Raw genomic sequence first — 20,887 nt, 5'->3', positions numbered from 1 at the left:
TCATACTGTAAATCACTGGTGTCAAACACAAGGCCCGGGGGCCAGGTGTGGCCCACCCCATCGTTTTAAGTGGCCCGCGAAAGCAAGTCAAATATAACAACTTCAATGATGTTTTCTAAAATCTGGACCAAATTTTCACATGCAATAACTCGGTGACATATTGCAACCATTTTCTTGTTACCAAACCCCTCAATACAGTTACTAAAACAAGAATTAAACAAAACATTTTGATCGGTCGCACTTTCTAGGTGTCAGCCTAGCAACCGCTAAAAAATCAAGATGCTGGCACTCATTACCCCATCACACTCCACTTAAAATCAATAGTTAATCACCTCCAAAACAGAGCCTCCTCTTATCCGGCTCGAGAAGTGGACAGCAGACCTGGCAGTTATCGGTGACGGTGTTATGAAGGTTAAAATAAATGAATTACATTCATTCATTCATTCATTCATTCATCTTCCTAACCACTTGATCCTCACTAGGGTCGCGGGGGTGCTGGAGCCTATCCCAGCTGTCTTCAGGCAGTAGGCGGGGGACACCCTGAACCGGTTGCCAGCCAATCGCAGGGCACACAGAAACGAACAACCATTCACACTCACACTCACACTTAGGGACAATTTAGAGTGTTCAATCAGCCTGCCATGCATGTTTTTGGAATGTGGGAGGAAACCGGAGTACCCGGAGAAAACCCACCCAGAGTTTGCGGCGAGAACATGCAAACTCCACACAGGGAGGCCGGAGCTGGAATCGAACCCGGTACCTCTGCACTGTGAAGCCGACGTGCTAACCACTGGACTACCGGGCCAAAAAAAATAAAAATTAAAATTAAAAAAAGGCCTCGCACCGAAGCTAACTACTTAGTTGGCCCTTGAGTTTTCCTCTCACAAGCTAGCATTCCATATTGCAGCGAGTGGACACTACGCAATACGCCCCCCCCCCCCCCACGCATTCGCACACATATGAGGACAATTTCCCTATGCTCGGCCCACTTTTGCAACGATCCCTCGCAGTTACCAAGAGATTATATTTATGTTGAGGAGAGGGCCAGGTGAATGGTGAAATAGGTCCACATGTCCCGAAGCTGGTATGGGGGGTTTGTGGGGGGCCTACACAGGCACTTACTCATTAATAATGACACAAGCCTCAGGCTGCAGGTCCTTCGGTCTGTCTCTGCTCATTTCCTCTGTACAAAATCGCAGCAATGTGTGTGTGTGTGTGTGTGTGTGTGTGTGGGTGTGTGGGTGTGTGTGTGTGTGTGTGTGTGTGAAGAGTCGCAGCTGCAAGTGTGTGCCCAATTACATCGGCAGGGGCTTGTCTCCCTTTTGAGGTCCAACAAGTATAAATCAGTGTTGGATATAAACAAGGCAAGGGGGGGTGTGAGGGTATGCGTCAAAGAAATGAATATGAGGCCACATCGCTAGTGTGTGTGTGTATAAGGAAAAGACTGCAGGAGAGACGCGGCTGATTTAATCAGAAGTTCGACGGCTTGCACCTATGACCATCATTTCAGCCCTATTGCGATTGTGTCGTTTAATTTCTTTGCGCTCTAGGAGATGGTCGCGTGATTTCAAATGCACACTGCTTTATTCTCCATCACTCGGCTTTCTTCATGTTCATTTCTACGTGCTGACCTGGAAGTCTAACATCGTTCCTTGGAGGTTACGTCGTCGCCATAGGAACGGAACATCGTCGTAAACCAAAGACCTCCAACATGTTGTCTTCTTTTCAAATTTTGTGGCCCCGCCCTCTGGTTTGTCGGCACTACCCTGTGTGTCCAACATTTTATCCCTTAAACTCGAGCATCGCAGTTTACAAGCCATTCTGACCCTGACACAAATCTTCCGGAAGCGCCTTGCTTCCCCATACCAATTTTTCCTTTCCATCACTCACTGCTGACAACTTCCCTTCCAAGACTCTGCAGTCTTAATTGCAACATCATATCATCAGTTTAACAAGTAAAAAAATATATATATTATATATATTATAGTGGCGGCCCGGTAGTCCAGTGGTAAGCACGTCGGCTTCACAGTGCAAAGGTACCGGGTTTGATTCCAGCTCCGGCCTCCCTGTGTGGAGTTTGCATGTTCTCCCCGGGCCGGCGTGGGTTTTCTCCTGGTACTCCGGTTTCCTCCCACATTCCTAAAACATGCGTGGCAGGCTGATTGGACGCTCTAAATTGTCCCTAGTTGTGAGTGTGACTGCGAATGGTTGTTCGTTTCTGTGTGCCCTGCGATTGGCTGGCAACCGATTCAGGGTGTCCCCCGCCTACTGCCCGGAGACGGCTGGGATGGGCTCCAGCACCCCCCGCGACCCTAGTGAGGATCAAGCGGCTCGGAAGATGAATGAATGAATATATTTGTGTGTGTGTGTGTGTGTGTGTGGCTCGAGAATGAGCAAAATGGAGTTGGTAAAAAAAAATCAAAAGTCAGATAGAAGATTATACAGTTCCAGGAAGGGCGGCCAAAATAAAATTTAGTACTATATACGATATTGATCACAAGCGGCTTACAGAGATGGGGAAGCATCCATGGCTCTTACCATCGAGCCGCACTTCACGAACAATTAGAAAAAAAAAATTGATAAGGCCTTATCCTCTCGACTCTCTGCACAACGTGCGGCTTTCTTTGCTGTCTGGGGAAGAAAAAAAAATGGTCGCCTAACTGGCATCCGTCTGAGAAGACGGGTCGGTGCGTCGAATCAATTGTTTGCGCCAGCAAGTGCATCTCTGAGATGTTCTCTCTCCAGGTTGGGTATGCATCAAATAGAATTGACAGGTGTTTCCTTGGTGGGGGGAGGGGAGTTTTTTTTTTTTTTTTGTGCTTGGGTTGTGCTCCCGTGGGTTTACCGGGAAACAGATGACTCGCACAGTTTGAGGCTATACACCCCCCCCACCCCCCATCACCACAACACACTGCCCCTCACTCCTGTGCGGCAATATGTCTCGGCGGCGGTTGGTGATGCAGCGAGTCTTACTCATTCCGGGGATTGGATTGATCGGGATTTAGACCCTATACACACACTCTAAGCCAGCTGCCACGATACGGTCGGAGCAACATGAGGCAAGGCGACTAAAACCTGATGGCATCGCTGCGGCCAATCTCGAGAGGGAGGAACGCGTGGAGGACATCGGAAAAGCAACAGGAACATAAAGTCCGCCACAAAGAGCGGATCGCATCAATTGTAGTCTGGAACTGGATTGCCGCAGGACACAAAAAACATGGCAAAGTTGCGGTTCGTTTGCCGGGGTACAGTTTGAAATGGTAAAACTATCTTTCGATCGATCTATCGATCCCGAAAAACCTTTTGAGTGTGGTTCAATTATTACATACTGACAGACAAATGGAAGTTAACCCAACTGTAAAGCATTTCAGTACCATTATTATTCTGCGCCATTTATAATTATTTGTGCACAAAGTTGAGTTGACTATTCAACATCCGGTTAGCAAATCAAAGCATCCGGCACTGTTTTTGTCAACATTTTAAGACACTGCCCCATGTTTGACTCTTTTTTTTTTTAAATAAACAAATAAAAGCCTGTTGAAAAGAACCAAACTGTATTTCTTGGATCATAAATCACTTGAGTAAGTACAGCGCGCCGATACCGCTGTCATGCTCCCCACAGTCCCTTGAAATGAGCGCGGTAACAATACACAGATTGTTACCAAAACAAAACAAAAAAAGAAATAAATGAAAATTGCACTCACACGTATGCACAAACACACGCACACCCAACTAGCATCCGCCATCTGGCCTTCCGAGGGGCTCAGATATCTCTGGGGTAAAGTGTGCTGCTAGGGGGTCCCGTGTGTGTGTGTGTGTGTGTGTGTGCGCGTGCATATGCATGCAGCGTTTTGAAGTGTTGCACAACCCACCAGGGTGAGTGAGGAGTTACAGTTCACGTCAATGCTGCAGATTTTTTTTTTTTTAAAGTGAAAAATGATACTGTGATGAAACCAATCTGCACTCACGCCATTAGCGCAGGCACCCAGCACCCGCATATGAGGGCAGTGCTTTTTACACAACGGCCATCACAATTTAGAATGCCGCAGGTACACAAGAAAGCAAGCAAGGGGTGGGGGGGGGGGGATTGGCGCCGGGCTTTGCCACGGCCCGCAAGGCCGCCCGAGCGCAGCGGAACACCGGCGCTCTTTTCACTTTGAGCAAAATAAGGTTCCATTACGGAACGAGGCCACGTCGGCTGCCCCCGCTCACCGTAATGGCAGGCAACTGACTGTACGTGAGGCACACAGCGGTACGAAAACGGGAGGAAAATGGAATTCTGCATGAGGTGGTCGCAGCAGTGACGCCTGCGGGGAATATAAAATGTGAGTCTTTTGAGCGATACCACCTGAAGCGGAATGAGCAGTTCAGTGAGATGCTGAACTTCATTTTAGTCTGGTAACGAAGGACTCATCCCGGTGCTCTCATGGATTCAGCTCAACGGGTCCGATTTTTTATTTTTTTTGAATGAAGGATTCGATGGTTCGTCCACCAATTCAAACCAATCCAGCTTCAATATATTAACGACATTCGGAACATCTGGCCAACTATTTTCCACATCCCAATAATTCCCACATTCCTGAAAATCCACACCACCCATGTGAAAAGTCTCAAATTTTCACAATGAAATCCTCTAATTGAAAGCGAATTGTAGACATTTAGCATTTCTTGCCTGATTCCAACGTCAGGGTCATTCATTGACGAGTGGATTTGGATTTGAATGAAATTTGCTGCGCTTGTTGATCATGATAGAACAACACAAAATCTAAAATTTTAGGTCAATCGGAGGAGGGATTTCGGAAGCTACGACCCTCCGAATTTTGAAATTGTCGGCAACAGGGGCGTGGCCGCCTTCCTTTGAACACTTTATATTATTGTAAAGTGTCCTTGGGTGTCTTGAAAGGCGCTTATAAATAAAATGTATTGTTGTTGTTGTTAAGAAGTATTCGGTCAAACTTAACAAAACAGGTATTGTTGGAAAAGGGGATTCAACAGGGATCCCAAATCTGCTCACTTGACTTTTTGATGAAATGACCTTGTGGATCACCTGACCATAACTACATTTGTCATGGTATGTATCTCACACACAAAAGTATGTTGCCGTCTATTCATTCATTCATTCATCTTCCGAACCGCTTGATCCTCACTAGGGTCGCGGGGGGTGCTGGAACCTATCCCAGCTGTCTTCGGGCAGTAGGCAGGGGACACCCAGAATCAGTTGCCAGCCAATCGCAGGGCACACAGAAACGAACAACCACTCACACTCACACCTAGGGACAATTTAGAGTGTTCAATCAGCCTGCCACGCATGTTTTTGGAATGTGGGAGGAAACCGGAGCACCCGGAGAAAACCCACGCAGACCCGGGGAGAACATGCAAACTCCACACAGGGAGGCCGGAGCTGGAATCGAACCCGGTACCTCTGCACTGTGAAGCCGACGTGCTAACCACTGTGTTGCCGTCTAGAGAGAGCCAAATTGGAATCGGTTATGGCAAGTTAAGCCACACGGACGCAGACCTCCGTAAAAGGCACTTCCGTTCGTAACGCGTCATTCCGAGGGAGCGGTTGCGGCTCATTACAAAACGTTCTACTATCCAAGTAAATCTGCATCTTAGCTTCGCCACCGATGTTGGATAAGAGAGATCCCGGAATTATACAGTCTTGCTCAATTTCTGCTTGTTTGTCAAACACGCATACAGCCTTTCTGAAACTCCCATGACCCCCCGCCTTCTTCTCGCTTGTCTCACTTTCCACACCCAGTCTACCGCTGTACTAAATCCCTGATCCCTCCCCCAAGCCTTTGGTTCCAGGCCGTTAAATGGGCAGGTTTATTTAAGCCTAATTGGTTTAAGGGCAAACAGAAACAAGCAATGGAGAATTACGACCGTGTCAGGCGAGAATCACACACCATAGAGTGAGTGTGAGCAGGAGGAAGCCATGGGGGTTGGGGAGTAGGGGGGCGGGGGGGCGGAGGAAATTGGGGGTGACTGAGTGGGAGAGGGAAAGGCACCAAGGAGACGAATAAGGAGGATACGCCATTGCAGTTTTTTTTCTTCTTCTTCTTTACACTTTTGTATGAATGCCAGGATTGAACAGCAATGTTAATTAAAATTCTCAAAGTGAAATTTAGAAATGTGTGCAGAGCAGTCAGTTTAAAGCCCAATAGATTAGTGCGAGTGATCATATAACCTTTCAATGCTACGCCCACACGCAGATGCAGACGCACATTAAAAAAAAAAAAGATGAAAAGAGCAACAGATTGGAGTTCAGATCAGATTTGAACCTGCCTGTGGAACAAGCTCGTTTCAATTAGCGACCCAAACAAGGAAATAGCTTTCATCCTTGTTACCGGGGTAACCCCGGCAGCCCCGTCCCTCCCCATCTGGTTCCCCAACCTCACCATCTTTTCAAATAGACAACACGCAAACCCCTTTTTTGCACAGCCTGCACTCATCTGAATAGCATAACTGACCCGTCGCTTCCTCAACTGCATGCAAAGTTGGCGAGCGCAGACACAGAACCCGCAGTGGAAAGAATGAGACTGTTGGGATCAGGTCGTTATTCGTCTTGCTGCATGATAAATTCTTATTTTGACTTCAAAATGAAAAGAGAAATTGCGCGATAAAATTGAGAGGAGATACTGTGGATGTCTGACCACGGCACAGTGTCCCAATGGGGGCCGGAGCGGAAATGAAAAACACATTGAAGAGAGGACACATTAGCTTCTTATGGCTTCCTGCGCAGATAAGAGTGCATGTGGGTGTGTCAGAGAAATAAAAGAGGGTGGCCGAGATGTAAAGACAGACCGCATTGTCGATTGTTATGATAGTGAGCGGAGATGGGAAACGTACGGCCCGTGGGCTTTTAATGGCCTTGTGAGAGCATTTGAAACGGCCTAACACACCGCACTTAAACAAAACGTCAGAGAATCACAACCCCATACATCAAGATCGATTTCAAATCTCTTTATTGGAGAGATGCACACCCCTAAATATACGCCATCCATCTTCAATGTTGCATCCTATTCCAGCTGACATTGAGCGAGCGTCAGGGTGCACCCCGGATGGGTCGCAGCCAATCATAGGGCACATATTGACAAACTTTCCACACTAACATTCACACCTGTGAACAATTTAGGAATTGGTGAAATCGTGCAAACTACACACAGGATTCAAACTCCTAACTACAGAATAGTGGGGGAGGTGTGCTATACACTTGAACACTATAGTTTTCTATTAATAGTCCATAGTTTTTGTATTTATCATATGATCAAATAAAATGAAAAGCCCCCCCTACCTATTTGTTAGGGTAGGTAAATGTTTGTAGTTTTTTTCCCCCCAAATATTAACGTACGAGCGAGACGTCTCTTTGAAACATTTTCAGCAATGATAAATTATGATGCAGTCAGGATTTCAGAAAACAATACCAACAATTCTAACATTCTTACGGAAAAGGTGGTCATCCCTATGAAAGCAGGTGATTTTCCCGAAGAGACAAAGTACACTCCAGACGCAGGTGTTTAAGGCACTCTTGAGCAACAGAAATGCATTGAAAGAACATTTCAAGCATACACAAAAACGAAGCTGCTGTGATCCACGTGGATAACATACCAGCATCTCCTGCGTCAAAGAGCAGCAGCGAGCACAAAAAACATTCCCAAAGTGTCAAATAGAAGTGTCCCCACGGACACCACTAGTATAAACATCTGTTGTTTGTGTTTGTTTGCTTACCTTCCATTGCTGAACAAGTGATGAGCATCACGCCAAAGAGCGCAAACAAATCCACGCTCATGGCAAAATGTTGACTCTCCACAGCTGGTCCACCCAAATTGCCAACACTCCCGTGGGGGGTGCGCCTTCGAGGAATCCTTTGTTTATCAACAGCGGGTACTCCAACAGATAGCCACGGTGTCGTGAGTCACATTTCAAGGCGTAGTAATCAACGTGTGTCACAAGAGCACTGTGGACAAGTGTTTCAGGTGGAGCAGGCAGCCGGTTGCGTGTGAGGGGAGAGTGGGGTGAGCGACACGCCGGGGAAGCGAGCGGAGAGACCCCACATTGCTTACTCAAAGCGCTGCTCTACGCTCTGTAAGCCAATCAACAGCGGCGACCTGAACTCGCTGCCCAATCAAAAGTATGTCTCCGCCCACCCGGTGCTGTCAAAACACCAAACTTCTTTGACCCACTCGAAGCCGTTTCCGTTGACCTGAAAGGAAGTAGCACCCTCGTGTGGATATGTTTTGCTACTACATCCATTAATCACCACTCCTGAGTACCGTATATCTCTTTATAAATGGTCCTAAAACCTTTTTCCCCCCGATTAGTAGCACTTCAACACATTACAATAGAGAGCACGATTATTACAATCTTTAAAATACCGTAAAATTGTACGACAATTTTTCAAATAGCACTTTTTTTTTTTAATGAGGGAATGAAACTACTGCTTCTGTATGCAAAGTGCCGATATGAAGGGAGCAATCAATAGAAAAGAAGATTTGGTTATTATGATGATACATCAGTGGCTGTTGTATCGGGAGGAACCCCACACAGTCACAGGAAGAACATGTAAACTCTACATATGAGTCAATATTGGAACCCAGAGCTCTTGACTGTGTGAAAAAGTGTTGTCATTAATTCTGTTGGGAGTGTGTGATGATGGAGTGGGGGAATGAAGAACATGGCAGATAGTGTGTAGTATTTTATTTTCATTCCACAATGACTGTATAATGCGTTCACCCACCATTTCCACCTTGTTTTACAGATTTCCAATTATGAAGTCGCCCACTGACTCTTGCATAAATTTCCCATGTTCCCAGAATGCCCCTTAATAGCTTTAGTAAATTAAACCGCTCCTCCAAATGATATTAAACAGCCACTGAACATCATTTCCACCTCTTCGCCCCTTTTTCACCTTTTTTTTTTGTAAGCATGCACGACTGGACAGATGCTGCATTTAATTGACTTTCCCCTTGTCCCCCCCTGCAGGGACAGAGTACCAGGGTACAACAAAAAGGTGGCCTTTGTCGTCCCGTACTCCAGAACACAAACTCATCTCCTGGTCTGCAGGATGTGTTGTTGTGAGCTTCTCAAAATACTATACCAAAGTATGTGTATTTTTTTTTTTTTTAACTTCTAACTTCCCTCCACCGGTGTATAGAGACGATTTTGTGCATTGTGCAACATGACAGATCACAGCTTGGCCACTTTGTTCTGTTTTTTGACATTGCCCCGTAATAGCCATCTGGCCTTATTTTGTCCGAAACCAGTAGTCATCATGACATCCCCGTGTCATCGCCAACAGGAGCAGCACACAGCAATCTGTTCCTGTTTGCTGTCCACGCCCCAGGGGGGGCACGAAGAGAAAAGAAGAGCACGCAGAAGGTAAGAACAATAACGTCGCTTCCGTTCACGCATCCTCATGTACGACACAGACGGATGTGCATACGCAATAACACAAACAGTGCAGTTTGTCGCCCACTAAAACAAGTGCGTGCACTTAGTGAGCTCAGTCGCAATAGTGCACGCGGCCTCCCTGCTCTGTTTTAATTTCTTCCGGGACGGATTCAGAACAAAAAGGACAAGGGCGTTTATTAAAAATGGGAATTTGGCGCCTCGAATGTGATTATATGTTGTGTTTGTGTTTATTCACTCTCAGCATCTTGTGAGCTGACCTCACGTTTCATGCACTCTTGACCTTAAACGGGCAGACATCCTCTCCTTCTGCATGACCGCCGCTCATTGACCTTTAACCCCTAGCCACTGGACCACCGGGCCGCCTCAAAAGAGACGCTTAATTCCCCCTTTTTTTTTTTATGGTTTAGATTGCATGATTCACGCAATGAACAAGCAAAATGTCAGCGTGAGAAAAAATACAAAAATGCACCAACAAGGCAAAGGGAATACAGATGGTTCCAATTGTGGCTCAACCACACACAAGTGCTCCGATACAAGAAATCAAAATGAAAAGCCAGAGACGGTGCAGGGACCCTTGTGGCATGACTGTTCCAAGCCTGTTGGGATGCCTGGCCTGGTTTTTTATTGGGCATTGGCTTCATCCAGCCATGGATGAATACAGATTTGCTGTGGTTCCATGTTGCTCAAATAGAAGGTCAGGACTGCGCAGTGCGCCGTGCTTTGACTTTTTTTTGGGGTCACGACTCAAGAGAGGCTGCAGGAAATAAGTTCATTCTGGTGGATGCGTGGAGCATATTTTAAATATTCCAAACCCAGCTGTTCAAAGTCGGAACTTTCACATTTGTTTGCAATGGACAAAGAAATGTGCATATATGCTTTTCCAAGGTATTGTATATTTAAAAGATTTTAAATGTTTGCTGCATGTGAATTGAACTCGGCGAGAATAGTAATCAATCAAATGTGAACTCAGTTAGTTTTCACTTTTTAGAAAGCATTTTGTTTAGGTGGCGGCCCGGTAGTCCAGTGGTTAGCACGTCGGCTTCACAGTGCAGAGGTACCGGGTTTGATTCCAGCTCCGGCCTCCCTGTGTGGAGTTTGCATGTTCTCCCCGGGCCTGCGTGGGTTTTCTCCGGGTGCTCCGGTTTCCTCCCACATTCCAAAAACATGCGTGGCAGGCTGATTGAACACTCTAAATTGTCCCTAGGTGTGAGTGTGAGTGCGAATGGTTGTTTGTTTCTGTGTGCTCTGCGATTGGCTGGCAACCGATTCAGGGTGTCCCCCGCCTACTGCCCGAAGACGGCTGGGATAGGCTCCAGCACCCCCAGTGACCCTGGTGAGGATCAAGCGGCTCGGAAGATTGTGTTTAGGTGACAAAAAAAAAATTGTTTTCAATTTTAATTTTAGATATTTTGTCACGGGCGGCACGGTACGCAACAGGTTAGAACGGTCGCCTTACAATGCAGAGGTGCAGGGTTCGATTCCAGCTCAAGCCTTCCTGTATGCAGTTCACAGGTTGTAGCCTGTGCCTGCGTGGCTTTTCTCTGGGTACTCCGGTTTCCTCCCACATTCCATAATTAATCCAGCATTGGCTCTAATCACACAAGAGGTTATTGAGGGTTCTTGTCGCTTCACATGCTTTGTTTCTGCCAGCGGCGCCATTAAAAAAAAAAGTTTCCCATTAACCGCATGGCCTGGTGCTCCTTTCGCATTTTAGCGTGTGCCTCCTGCAAACAAAGGGCTTCGACCATGCCATCATTTGACACCAGTCAAATTGTTATTTTTGAATCCATGTTATCATGAGCGGGCCCACCAGAGATTCTCATAAAGTACATTTTGGAGGTGGACTCGTTAATGAGGAGAAACAAAGCCAACACTGACAGCTCATCACTTGCTGCTGGCTCCTAGTGACAGGCCATCCCACTCTGTCATCTCCTTGATGCTTTCACAGGGACACTGTGACAACAACATCCCTCTTTCCTAACCCCCCTCCCCCCCAACCACCGCCACCTCTCCCTGCAAAGCTCACAACATATTGGGAATAGAAACGAGACCAACACTTGAATATGATCGATGAATGAAAAAGTCCTCATCTCAGAAAACCACGCAGGCGGTTGTACGTGGAACTTTACAGTTTGTCACACAACTCAGATTGAAAATAATATCTTCATGAGATTCGTTTTTTTTTGATGGAGCAATTATCCCAAAGCATTGCCCAATGGCTTCAGCATGTGTTAAATGATATCTGGCCACGGCGCACCAATGCACCGATACATATTTATTACAAAGATAATGATCTCCATTCTAGCAAAAGCGCAAAACAAACGGCTGGATCTTCTGATATTAACGCTGACCTTTTGGAGGTAACTGCAATCCTGGATCAGCAAATCAATAGGTGATTCTTGGAGTATAATCGCTCCCTCGTAGGCTCACACATCCTAAATGTCACTAACACACATTGCCATTCAGCACATATGAATAGCAAGCATCATTCATTGCCCCTCAATATTTCCCAAAATGAAACGATAAGGCGGAACATGGGTGAATCCACCCTGAACTGCTTGACAGCCAATCATGGGGCACATACAATGACAAACAAAATATCACGCTCACACTCAGTGACAATTTAGAATGTTGCATTCACCCGCCCTCGTGATTTTAGAATGTGGAAAGAAACCAGAGTACTCGGAAGAACTCACACAAGCACAGGGAGAACACAGGGAGAACATTCCAAATCCATATTGGAAGGCCAAAGCCGGAATCGAACCCTGCACCTCTGCGCTGTTTCGTGCACCGTGGTGCCCCAGCAGAAATTCCATACGAATAAATGAAAACTCTATCATCTATCTACATTGAAATGTGAAGCACCTACATAAGATGGGGGCACTTGATTCTAACGCCTACTAGTTAATTATAATTTCAATTTTAAAAAAAGAATTAACGTAATAATATATCATTTAGACTGCGAATAAATCTGGACTCGGCAGTCAACAAAGTAGGATCACACAAAAACGCCTACAGTTTTTGATGTGGGCTTTTGGTGAGGCCACAGCGCTCCCTAGTCGTCACGATTGATTAGTGCAGTCCAATTTTTAAGAGGTCAGGATGGGCAACTTCAACCATGGAGGGGGCCGTAATTTTTCCTCAGCGCTACTCAGGGAGCTAACCAGATGTATGATGAAATAATAATAATAATGAGGACAAGTTCATATGTCTGCCTATTTTTTACATTTCAAATGCGAATAGAAACGATCCACTGCTGAAATACAAAAAAAAACAAACACATCTAATGACAATACCTCCAAGCCACACTTGTGTAAACGACGTTCTCTTGCATAAAACATACCATTCAAAGATGGCATAAAAAATTCTGAGCAGCGACAACAGGTTAACAACAATCCATTTTATGCAAGTTTTCACAACAATCGCTTTACTCGAGTATATGTGTATTTGTATATGTGTATCGAATATGTAAATTTCCCCAGTGTGGGACGAATAAAGGATATCTTATCTTAAAGTTAGTTCCGGGTACGTCATCTCTTTTCCGGAAACGTCATCTCTGTCAGTCAATGTACTCCTAAACATGAGGTGTAAACTGTAATAGTCCAAACATTTCACTAGGTGGCAGTGCAGGCATTTGCAAACCGTAACCACCTCAGTGTTGCTCAGGGATGTTAGAAGAGGGACATCTCTAAGTCTGGGTAGGAGCTCTCGGGGGCCTGTCTTGGGCATCACAACACAATTTTGTGCCGCATCGGGCCCACCAGTCACAGATGCATAATATACAGAACACTTAAGTTTTTGTTGCGTCTAATTATCTTTTTCCTGAAATGGGTTTGTTAAAATACATGTATTCATTTCTAAGGTTTGTGTTTTGAGTTACTATAAATCAAATCAAATATTGAACGCCGTTTTAAAAACAGTATACAGTGCATCAAGTTTAAAATGAATACAAACTAGAATTTAAATTGCTGCATTCATTCCAATTAATGATCAATAAAGGTGAATTAAAATAGAAACACGGCATCTGGCCTATACGCCTCTTTTAAAAATCACATATTGCCCTTGAGCACCGCTGCCGCAATTAAAGAAACAGCACACAAACACACATTGAAAATCTTAGAATGTTTATAATTGACAATTTTAGATACAACAGCAAACAAGACATCGGCATTGTTTTCCTTTTTTCCAACCTCTTTCCGGCATTTCTCCTCTCCACTGATTTCTCATCAAAACCGAAAGGTAGATAAAAACAAAAAAAGCCAAACATGTCGTTGATTTTTCTCATCCCTCCAAATTGAACTCGTGGAGTCTTAAGCTTATTTTAATCCTTGTTTGCAACGCGCCACCTAATTGAAGGTTGAGGCACCGTTACTGATTGAAGATCAGCTTTAAAGCACAAACCATGCTCTCGTTTTGTTCTCACCGTATAGACATCTCGCTGGGCCACGCTCATTTGCATACGCCCATCCTCAAATCAATAAGTCATCTCTAGAGGGTGTCGACTTTGCATACTGGTGGCCTCGTGTCTTTGTGCAGACAACCGACACATGTTGGCCTTATAAAAAGTGCAGGTTTTCATTAGAAACAAAAAAAAAAAAGAATGGGTGGCGTTGAGTAGAATCAAAAGGCGAAAGGAGTTCAAAGAGAAGCGGGTGAAGAATTTGAGCGCTCGCGCTGTGAAGCTGCTAATGTAAAGATTGAAGTGATATTTGAATTGGAATGTCGCCATCACAGCTGGAGTACCTTCTCGTTCAAAACAAAAGACACAAATGTGTAATTTCACATTCTCACTCCGATTCATCTCAAGAGCTGCAAAAAAACAACTAATGTTCTTGAATTTTGTTTTTTTTTTCTTTAGAAAATCTCTTCTTCACAACTGTTTTTAATGTCATACTTGACCCCAACAAAGTGACAAAGGCAGTCGAAGGCAGAAGTCATTGAACACACAAACGCACATCCGTGCTGCACGAACACGCATGACAACTTCCCACTTTCAGAGCTACAATTCAAAAATGTGCTTGTAAAACTTGGACAAAAGACGTCTTAACATGGATCTGCAGTATTATCGACACAGGTGCTTTTTTTTGTTGTCCTTTTCATTCTTTTCAGAAAAAAAACCCCCGCTGGTGTTTGATTATTTCTTTGTTGCGACAATGCCTCTTCCACTTAAAAAAAAATGCATGTGAGGTGCATGTGTGGTTTTGATCCACCGGGGGTCAGCAGCATCACGCTCTACACTGGAGTATCTGTGACTTTGAATGTGTGTGGCTGTAATGCAAGCAATGGTGCACTTGAAAAGTAAAAGCAACCTCAATCTTGTATCTCCCACATTTCATGATCGCATACCATCAATACACCAAATGCAGTGACACCCGCCCCCCCCCCTTCCCCCGCAAATTCACTTGCTTGCATATGCTGTCCATTACGGGACTTTGCTGCCAAGGAACTATGTAGAAGAGAGTTGAGGAGCTTCATTTGGGCAAAAGTAGCGCTTTGGCATCATCTCACTGCCAGGAAACTATGTTGAAGTGAGTTGAGGAGCTTGATTTAGGTAAAAAAATCGTGCTTTGGAATCATCTCAGCGCCAAGTATACGATGGTGAAGTGAGTTGAGGAGCTTCTTGAAAGCGGAGGTCAAGTCCAAGATTTTCTTTGCAACATGTTCTTTGTGCTCCTGCTTGTCGAACCACGGGATTCTGATGAATATGTTTGGCGGTTAATTAAGCAGCAGAACCCACTTGTTTGATCCACCTTGGGGGCTGCCATTTTCTGATGTCAATTGCAGTCGAGAGCAGGTGGCAGTATAGGACAAAATGGCCGCCCCGTGAGAGGGCTAAAAACAGGTGGATTTTGTCAGTCTGATTCTAATCCCATTCACGCAATACTAATTTAGACTAGTAGAGGCACATAGAACATATTGGGAAAAAAAAATGGTCGACTTAACTTTAACGTTAAGACAAAAGCAGTGCTTGGCTGCCTTCTGACAAACTCCTGGGGAGTCAAATTCATGCGAAGGATAGGGACCCAGCCCTGCCGCGAGTACAGGGGGAACACCGTATTGGGGTAAAATAAAACCTAAACAAAAAAAAAAACATGCCTTTTGGAAAATAAAGATTAGAAAAGAACAAAGGATTGACTTCAGGTCAAGAGAATAGAGGGCTGAGGGAGAAGGGCGAAGAAATTTGCAGACAGGCGAATAAAATTATTTCTCATCTAATTAAAAAAAAAAGGGCTATACTGTATCGTATTATTTTGTGGTCCGCCATCTAGACTGAATGTGACATTTGTGCAATCAAAAAGGTCAAATTACAGTCAGGATGGGTCATGGCAATGGATGCACTTTGCAGCAACGCGACCACAGCATGCCAGTTTCTGTTCTGCTAGCCAAAATTCTGACCTGTAAAGCCTGTGAGGACGGATGGCCCACAAGTCTGCTGTCATTTGAGAGCTGACCCGAAGGGGTGTCGGGTGGGGCAAAGGCAAGACCCCGTTTCTCCCACTGTGAATGATCACGGTTGTATGAATCATCGCTACTCGTACCTCTGACACGGTCCAAAAAGTGCTTATTTGGAGACTTGATGCATCTATTGGTTAGTTTGCTTTAAAAAAAAAAATCTATCGTAACCACTCTGGGGTCTATGGTCAGTTCTCAACAAATAAATAAGAGCATCAAATCACTAAGTGCCATGAAAGGAGGACTAAGAAATGCATTAATGAGAGCGCCTTCCTCTCCCTATGGAGTGTGAGCGTTACACTTTTAGGTACACATTGGATCTCCGATTAACCCCACGCACCAGAAACATTAAAACGTAACACGATCAGCTCTAACAGTGTCATATTATAGCGAGAGATGAAAGACAAGAGCGCATTTTTGAATACTTGCAATTCCATTTTTTTTTCTTCTCATCCAAACCCTAAAGAAAGTCCCGTCCAAGTTCTTAACGCAAAGTGACGTTTTGGCAGAGTACCTAACGCCCCAAACCTCTCGTCTCCTCCCCCACCTTTTCCAACACTCAAGAAGCCCAAACCCAGTCCCAACCTCAGTCCCAGCTGGCCGCTCTCCTCGCCGGCAATTATCGCAGCCGCAGCAGCAAAACGAGCAGCGAAAGGAGATAAGTGACGACACAGGGAAGGTTCTGACTGACTGAGTCTTTCACCACCTTCTTGTTTTCGGGAGGGTAGGGGTACACGGGTCGCTGAGTGACGGGGACGACGAGGCGAGGGGCCCGGGAACACACTTCGTCGGTGCAAATGGCGCCGCTGCCGGAACCGCTGGAATCATCGCCTACGGAGACGACATTAGAAGATGAGTTCTATTTCAATTCATTCATTCATTCATCTTCCGAACCGCTTGATCCTCACTAGGGTCGCGGGGGGTGCTGGAGCCCATCCCAGCTGTCTCCGGGCAGTAGGCGGGGGACACCCTGAACCGGTTGTCAGCCAATCGCAGGGCACACAGAGACGAACAACCATCCACACATTCACACCTAGGGACAATTTAGAGTGTTCAATCAGCCTGCCATGCATATTTTTGGAATGTGGGAGGAAACCGGAGCACCCGGAGAAAACCCACGCAGGCCCGGGGAGAACATGCAAACTCCACACAGGGAGGCCGGAGCTGGACTCGAACCCGGTACCTCTGCACTGTGAAGCCCACGTGCTAACCACTGGACTACCGGGCCGCCCACCATTTATTCTGCCGTTTGTTATTATGTGAATGCAAAATGGCCGCCTCATATTGACACTTCAGGTGCATTGCAACAACATCATGTTGGTTCTATCCAGTGGCAATTCTGTGGCATTAGACATCCCGAGCGACAGAAAAAAAAAAAAAATAATAATAATAATAATAATAATACATCACATTTGTAAGCGCCTTTCACAACACTCAAGGACACTGTACAGCCAAGACCAATAATAAAACACAGATAAAATAATAAATAAAGAAAGAAAGATTTAAGGCGGGTAGGCAAGTCTGAATAGGTGGGTTTTGAGCTGGGTTTTGAATAAGGAAAGAGAGTCAATATTACGAATGTTGGGAGGAAGTGAGTTCCAGAGTTTGGGGGCAGAGCGACTGAAGGCTCTGCACCCCATTGTACTGAGACGGGCAGAGGGTAGAAAAAGGTGGAGGGAGGATGAGGACCTGAGTGAGCGAGAGGGAATGGAGATTTGAAGAAGATCTGACAGATAGGGGGGCGCAAGGTTATGGATGGCTTTGAATGTATAGAGAAGTATTTTGAAGTTGATTCTAAGTTTGACAGGAAGCCAGTGGAGCTGTCGGAGGATGGGGGTGATATGATGGAAGGAGGGGGTTCTCGTGATGATCCGGGCTGCTGAATTCTGAACAAGTTGAAGTTTATGGAGGAATTTTTGATGGACACCGAAGAGGAGTGAGTTGCAGTAGTCAATACGGGAAGTGACGAGACTGTGAACAAGGATAGCGGTGGTGTGCGGAGTGAGTGAGGGACGGAGGCGGTTTATATTGCGAAGGTGGAAATGAGCGGACCGGGTAATGTTATTGATGTGGGAGTGAAAGGATAGTGAACTGTCAAGGATGACACCCAGACTCTTCACCTGGGGGGAAGGAGATATAGTGGCATTATCAATTGTGAGGGAGAAACTGTCGGCTTTGTTTAGAGTGGATTTGGTACCGACGAGTAGGAGTTCAGTTTTATTGCTGTTTAGCTTGAGGAAATTGTGGGTGAACCAAGATTTGATTTCTGAGAGACAGTGAGAGAGGGACGAGGGTGGGAGAGAAGCGTCGGGTTTGCTGGAGAGATAGAGCTGGGTGTCATCCGCAAAGCAGTGAAAGTGTAAGCCAAATTTGCGGAAAATGTTTCCGAGTGGAAGGAGGTAGACAATGAAGAGGAGCGGACCGAGGACAGAACCCTGGGGAACACCAGAAGAAACGGGGAGGGATTGTGAAGTAAAAGAATCAACTTGAATGAACTGAGAGCGGCCAGTGAGATATGAGTGGAACCAATGTAGAGGGGTGTTGGTGATGCCTATGGTAGAGAGTCGATTGAGGAGGATGGGGTGAGAGATTGTGTCGAAGGCTGCACTCAGGTCAAGGAGGATGAGGATGGAGATAAGGCCAGAGTCTGCTGCCATGAGAAGATCGTTTGTGATTTTTATGAGGGCTGTTTCAGTACTGTGACGGGGACGGAAGCCGGACTGGAATTGTTCATAAAGACTATTGTCGGTGAGGTGGGAGTGGATCTGAGAGGCGACAGTTTTCTCCAGAATTTTCGAGATGAAGGGAAGATGGGAAATGGGGCGTAGGTTATTGAAGTCATTGGGATCTGAACCAGTTTTTTTCAGGATTGGTGTGACAGCTGCAGTTTTGAAGAGTACAGGAACAATTCCAGTCGACAGAGAGGAATGGATAATGGCTGAGATGAAGGGAAGCAGAGAGGGTAGGCAGGATTTGACCAGAACTGTGGGGAGGGGATCAAGCTGACAGGAGGAAGTCTTGGATTTAATGATGAGGTCTGAAATTAATGAGAGATGGGGGAGTTCAAAAGAAGAGAACAGTTTGCAAGGGGTGAGAGGTTCAGATGAGGGGAAAGGTACAGAGGAGCCCAGATGCTGGTGGATTCTGTTGATTTTTTCATTGAAAAAGAGGAGAAGTGCATTGCAGGTGTCACGAGAGTAAAAGTGAGGTGGTAGGGAGTCAGGAGGTTGAGTGATTCTGTTCCAAAGGGAAAAGAGAGTCTTAGTATTTCCAGCATTGGAGCAGATGAGTCCGGAGTAGTAGTGTGATTTTGCATGAGAGATGGAATCCTTGTAGAGGGATAGCTGAGCTGCATAGATGTCCTTGTGAGCAGTGAGGCCGGTTTTCCTATAAAGTCTCTCAAGCTGCCGGGTTTGGGATTTCAAGGAACGTAGATGAGGGGTGAACCAAGGGGCAGACCGAGTAAAAAGGACAGAGCGGGACTTGACAGGGGCGAGCGTATTGAGGATGCTGGTGAGACCAGAGTTGTATTGGAAAACCAAATCATCAGGAGTGGAGTCAATGTCCGGAGTCAGGGTGGTCAGCCATGCAGTGAGAGAGTCAATGTTAATGTCTTTAATATTACGGTAAACAATGGTCCGGGGTGATTTGGCAGTTGAGAGCTGGAGTGTAATGTTGTTAAATGGAACATTGGTGCAATAATCTGAAAAAAAGGAACTCTTGAGACACTCAGACGATGATATCTCTTGGGTAAAAAAAATAATAATTCCACATTTGCTGTTTAGTAGTCAGTGTACAACCCATATTGACTGTTTCCTCAAAAAAACTCACACATTAATGTCTACACCATTGGCAACAAAAGTGAGGACACCCCCCAAGTGAAAGTTCATGAATGTATTTTTAGAAAGCTCACTGAGGTGCGTACGCATAGCAATTCTTAACCATGGATTAAAATGTGAAAAAGCTCTCTTCACGATCAGGAACAATTTGGACACAAACTGGACACGCTGAGAAAATATCGGATTGGACATAAATCCTGGAGCTTTTCTGACATACCTCGTATAGTCATGCCTTCACTGCATTTGTCACTTTGACAGATTTATGACACTTTCTGCCAAAACTTAGAAGGCTTTATGAGGTATAATTTACTTCATCCACAATGGGGATACATTGCGGTCTTCTCCAACCAGGCATTTCGACTTATTTTGGTACAGACAGGATTCTCTAAAGTGTCCTGAGACTGCAGATAATAGTGTTAGTGCGCCGTTAAGTGCCGCTTTCGTGGCACTTGTGGACTAAGTTGCATGTTGGACGCTATTGTACTCACTGATGTCCTGGAAGTCGATGTCGTTGCCATTGAGAGCATTCTTCAGGCGGTGCGTCATGATCTTCAGCTGCATTATTTGCTGCCTTATTCCCATGTCAGGCTTGGTGATGTCTATTTCCACTTCGGGGTTGTTGATCTGGCTCGCCAGGCCGTCGCCAATGACTTCAGGGAGGTACCTGGCACACATGACCACGTGTTGACCGGCGAGAACGCGAGATCACGGAATTTTAAAAAAAAGGAAGTTTAAAAGGCAAACTTGTGTGTGTGTGTGTGTGTGTTTTTATGTCACTAATGAGAAGTACCAATGAAGGCAAAAGAGCAAAAGTGGCTTCTCACAAGAATATGAACAATGCGATTAATTTAATTTCAATCCAAATCAGATGATCATCTAAATCAGACTTTCCTTCTACACAACAACACCGCAAAAGGGCTTTTGACAGCAAACAAATGTATCTGATTATTTATCAACTTTTAGTAAAAACATAATTAAATAGGCGGCCCGGTAGCCCAGTGGTTAGCACGTCGGCTTCACAGTGCAGAGGTACCGGGTTCGATTCCAGCTCCGGCCTCCCTGTGTGGAGTTTGCATGTTCTCCCTGGGCCTGCGTGGGTTTTCCCCGGGTGCTCCGGTTTCCTCCCACATTCCAAAAACATGCGTGGCAGGCTGATTGAACACTCTAAATTGTCCCTAGGT

At 45.5% G+C, this 20,887-nt stretch overlaps 2 protein-coding genes and 1 long non-coding RNA gene across 6 annotated transcripts in view; 1 reads left to right on the top strand and 2 right to left on the bottom strand.

Annotated features, from left to right (window-relative positions):
- The window catches only part of LOC127616375 (ephrin type-B receptor 1-B), a 133,667-nt gene extending 125,580 nt beyond the window's left edge, over nt 1–8,087 (bottom strand). For 2 of the 4 annotated variants that reach the window (XM_052087935.1, XM_052087934.1), the window contains exon 1: nt 7,732–8,087. In XM_052087935.1, the coding sequence (XP_051943895.1) occupies nt 7,732–7,792 (61 nt within the window). In that variant the 5' untranslated portion in view covers nt 7,793–8,087. The remainder of the gene's footprint in view (nt 1–7,731) is intronic. The other 2 variants (XM_052087932.1, XM_052087933.1) reach the window with 1 other exon arrangement.
- A 2,333-nt stretch (nt 8,088–10,420) lies between these two features.
- On the top strand, nt 10,421–20,844 carry LOC127616390 (uncharacterized). Its single transcript, XR_007967102.1, has 2 exons — nt 10,421–10,468; nt 20,736–20,844. It is a non-coding gene; the product is annotated as an uncharacterized LOC127616390 (long non-coding RNA).
- gpc1b (glypican 1b) overlaps nt 13,522–20,887 on the bottom strand; it is a 64,436-nt gene continuing 57,070 nt past the window's right edge. Inside the window, exons 9-10 of the mRNA XM_052087939.1 lie at nt 20,195–20,370; nt 13,522–16,698 (exon numbers count right to left, since the gene is read on the bottom strand). Of these exons, the coding sequence (XP_051943899.1) occupies nt 16,487–16,698; nt 20,195–20,370 (388 nt within the window). The 3' untranslated portion in view covers nt 13,522–16,486. The remainder of the gene's footprint in view (nt 16,699–20,194; nt 20,371–20,887) is intronic.

The sequence above is a fragment of the Hippocampus zosterae genome, chromosome 15 (genome assembly GCF_025434085.1).
Source record: "Hippocampus zosterae strain Florida chromosome 15, ASM2543408v3, whole genome shotgun sequence".
In the NCBI taxonomy this organism is placed as follows: domain Eukaryota; kingdom Metazoa; phylum Chordata; class Actinopteri; order Syngnathiformes; family Syngnathidae; genus Hippocampus; species Hippocampus zosterae.
This window is presented reverse-complemented; position numbering and strand designations above follow the sequence as displayed.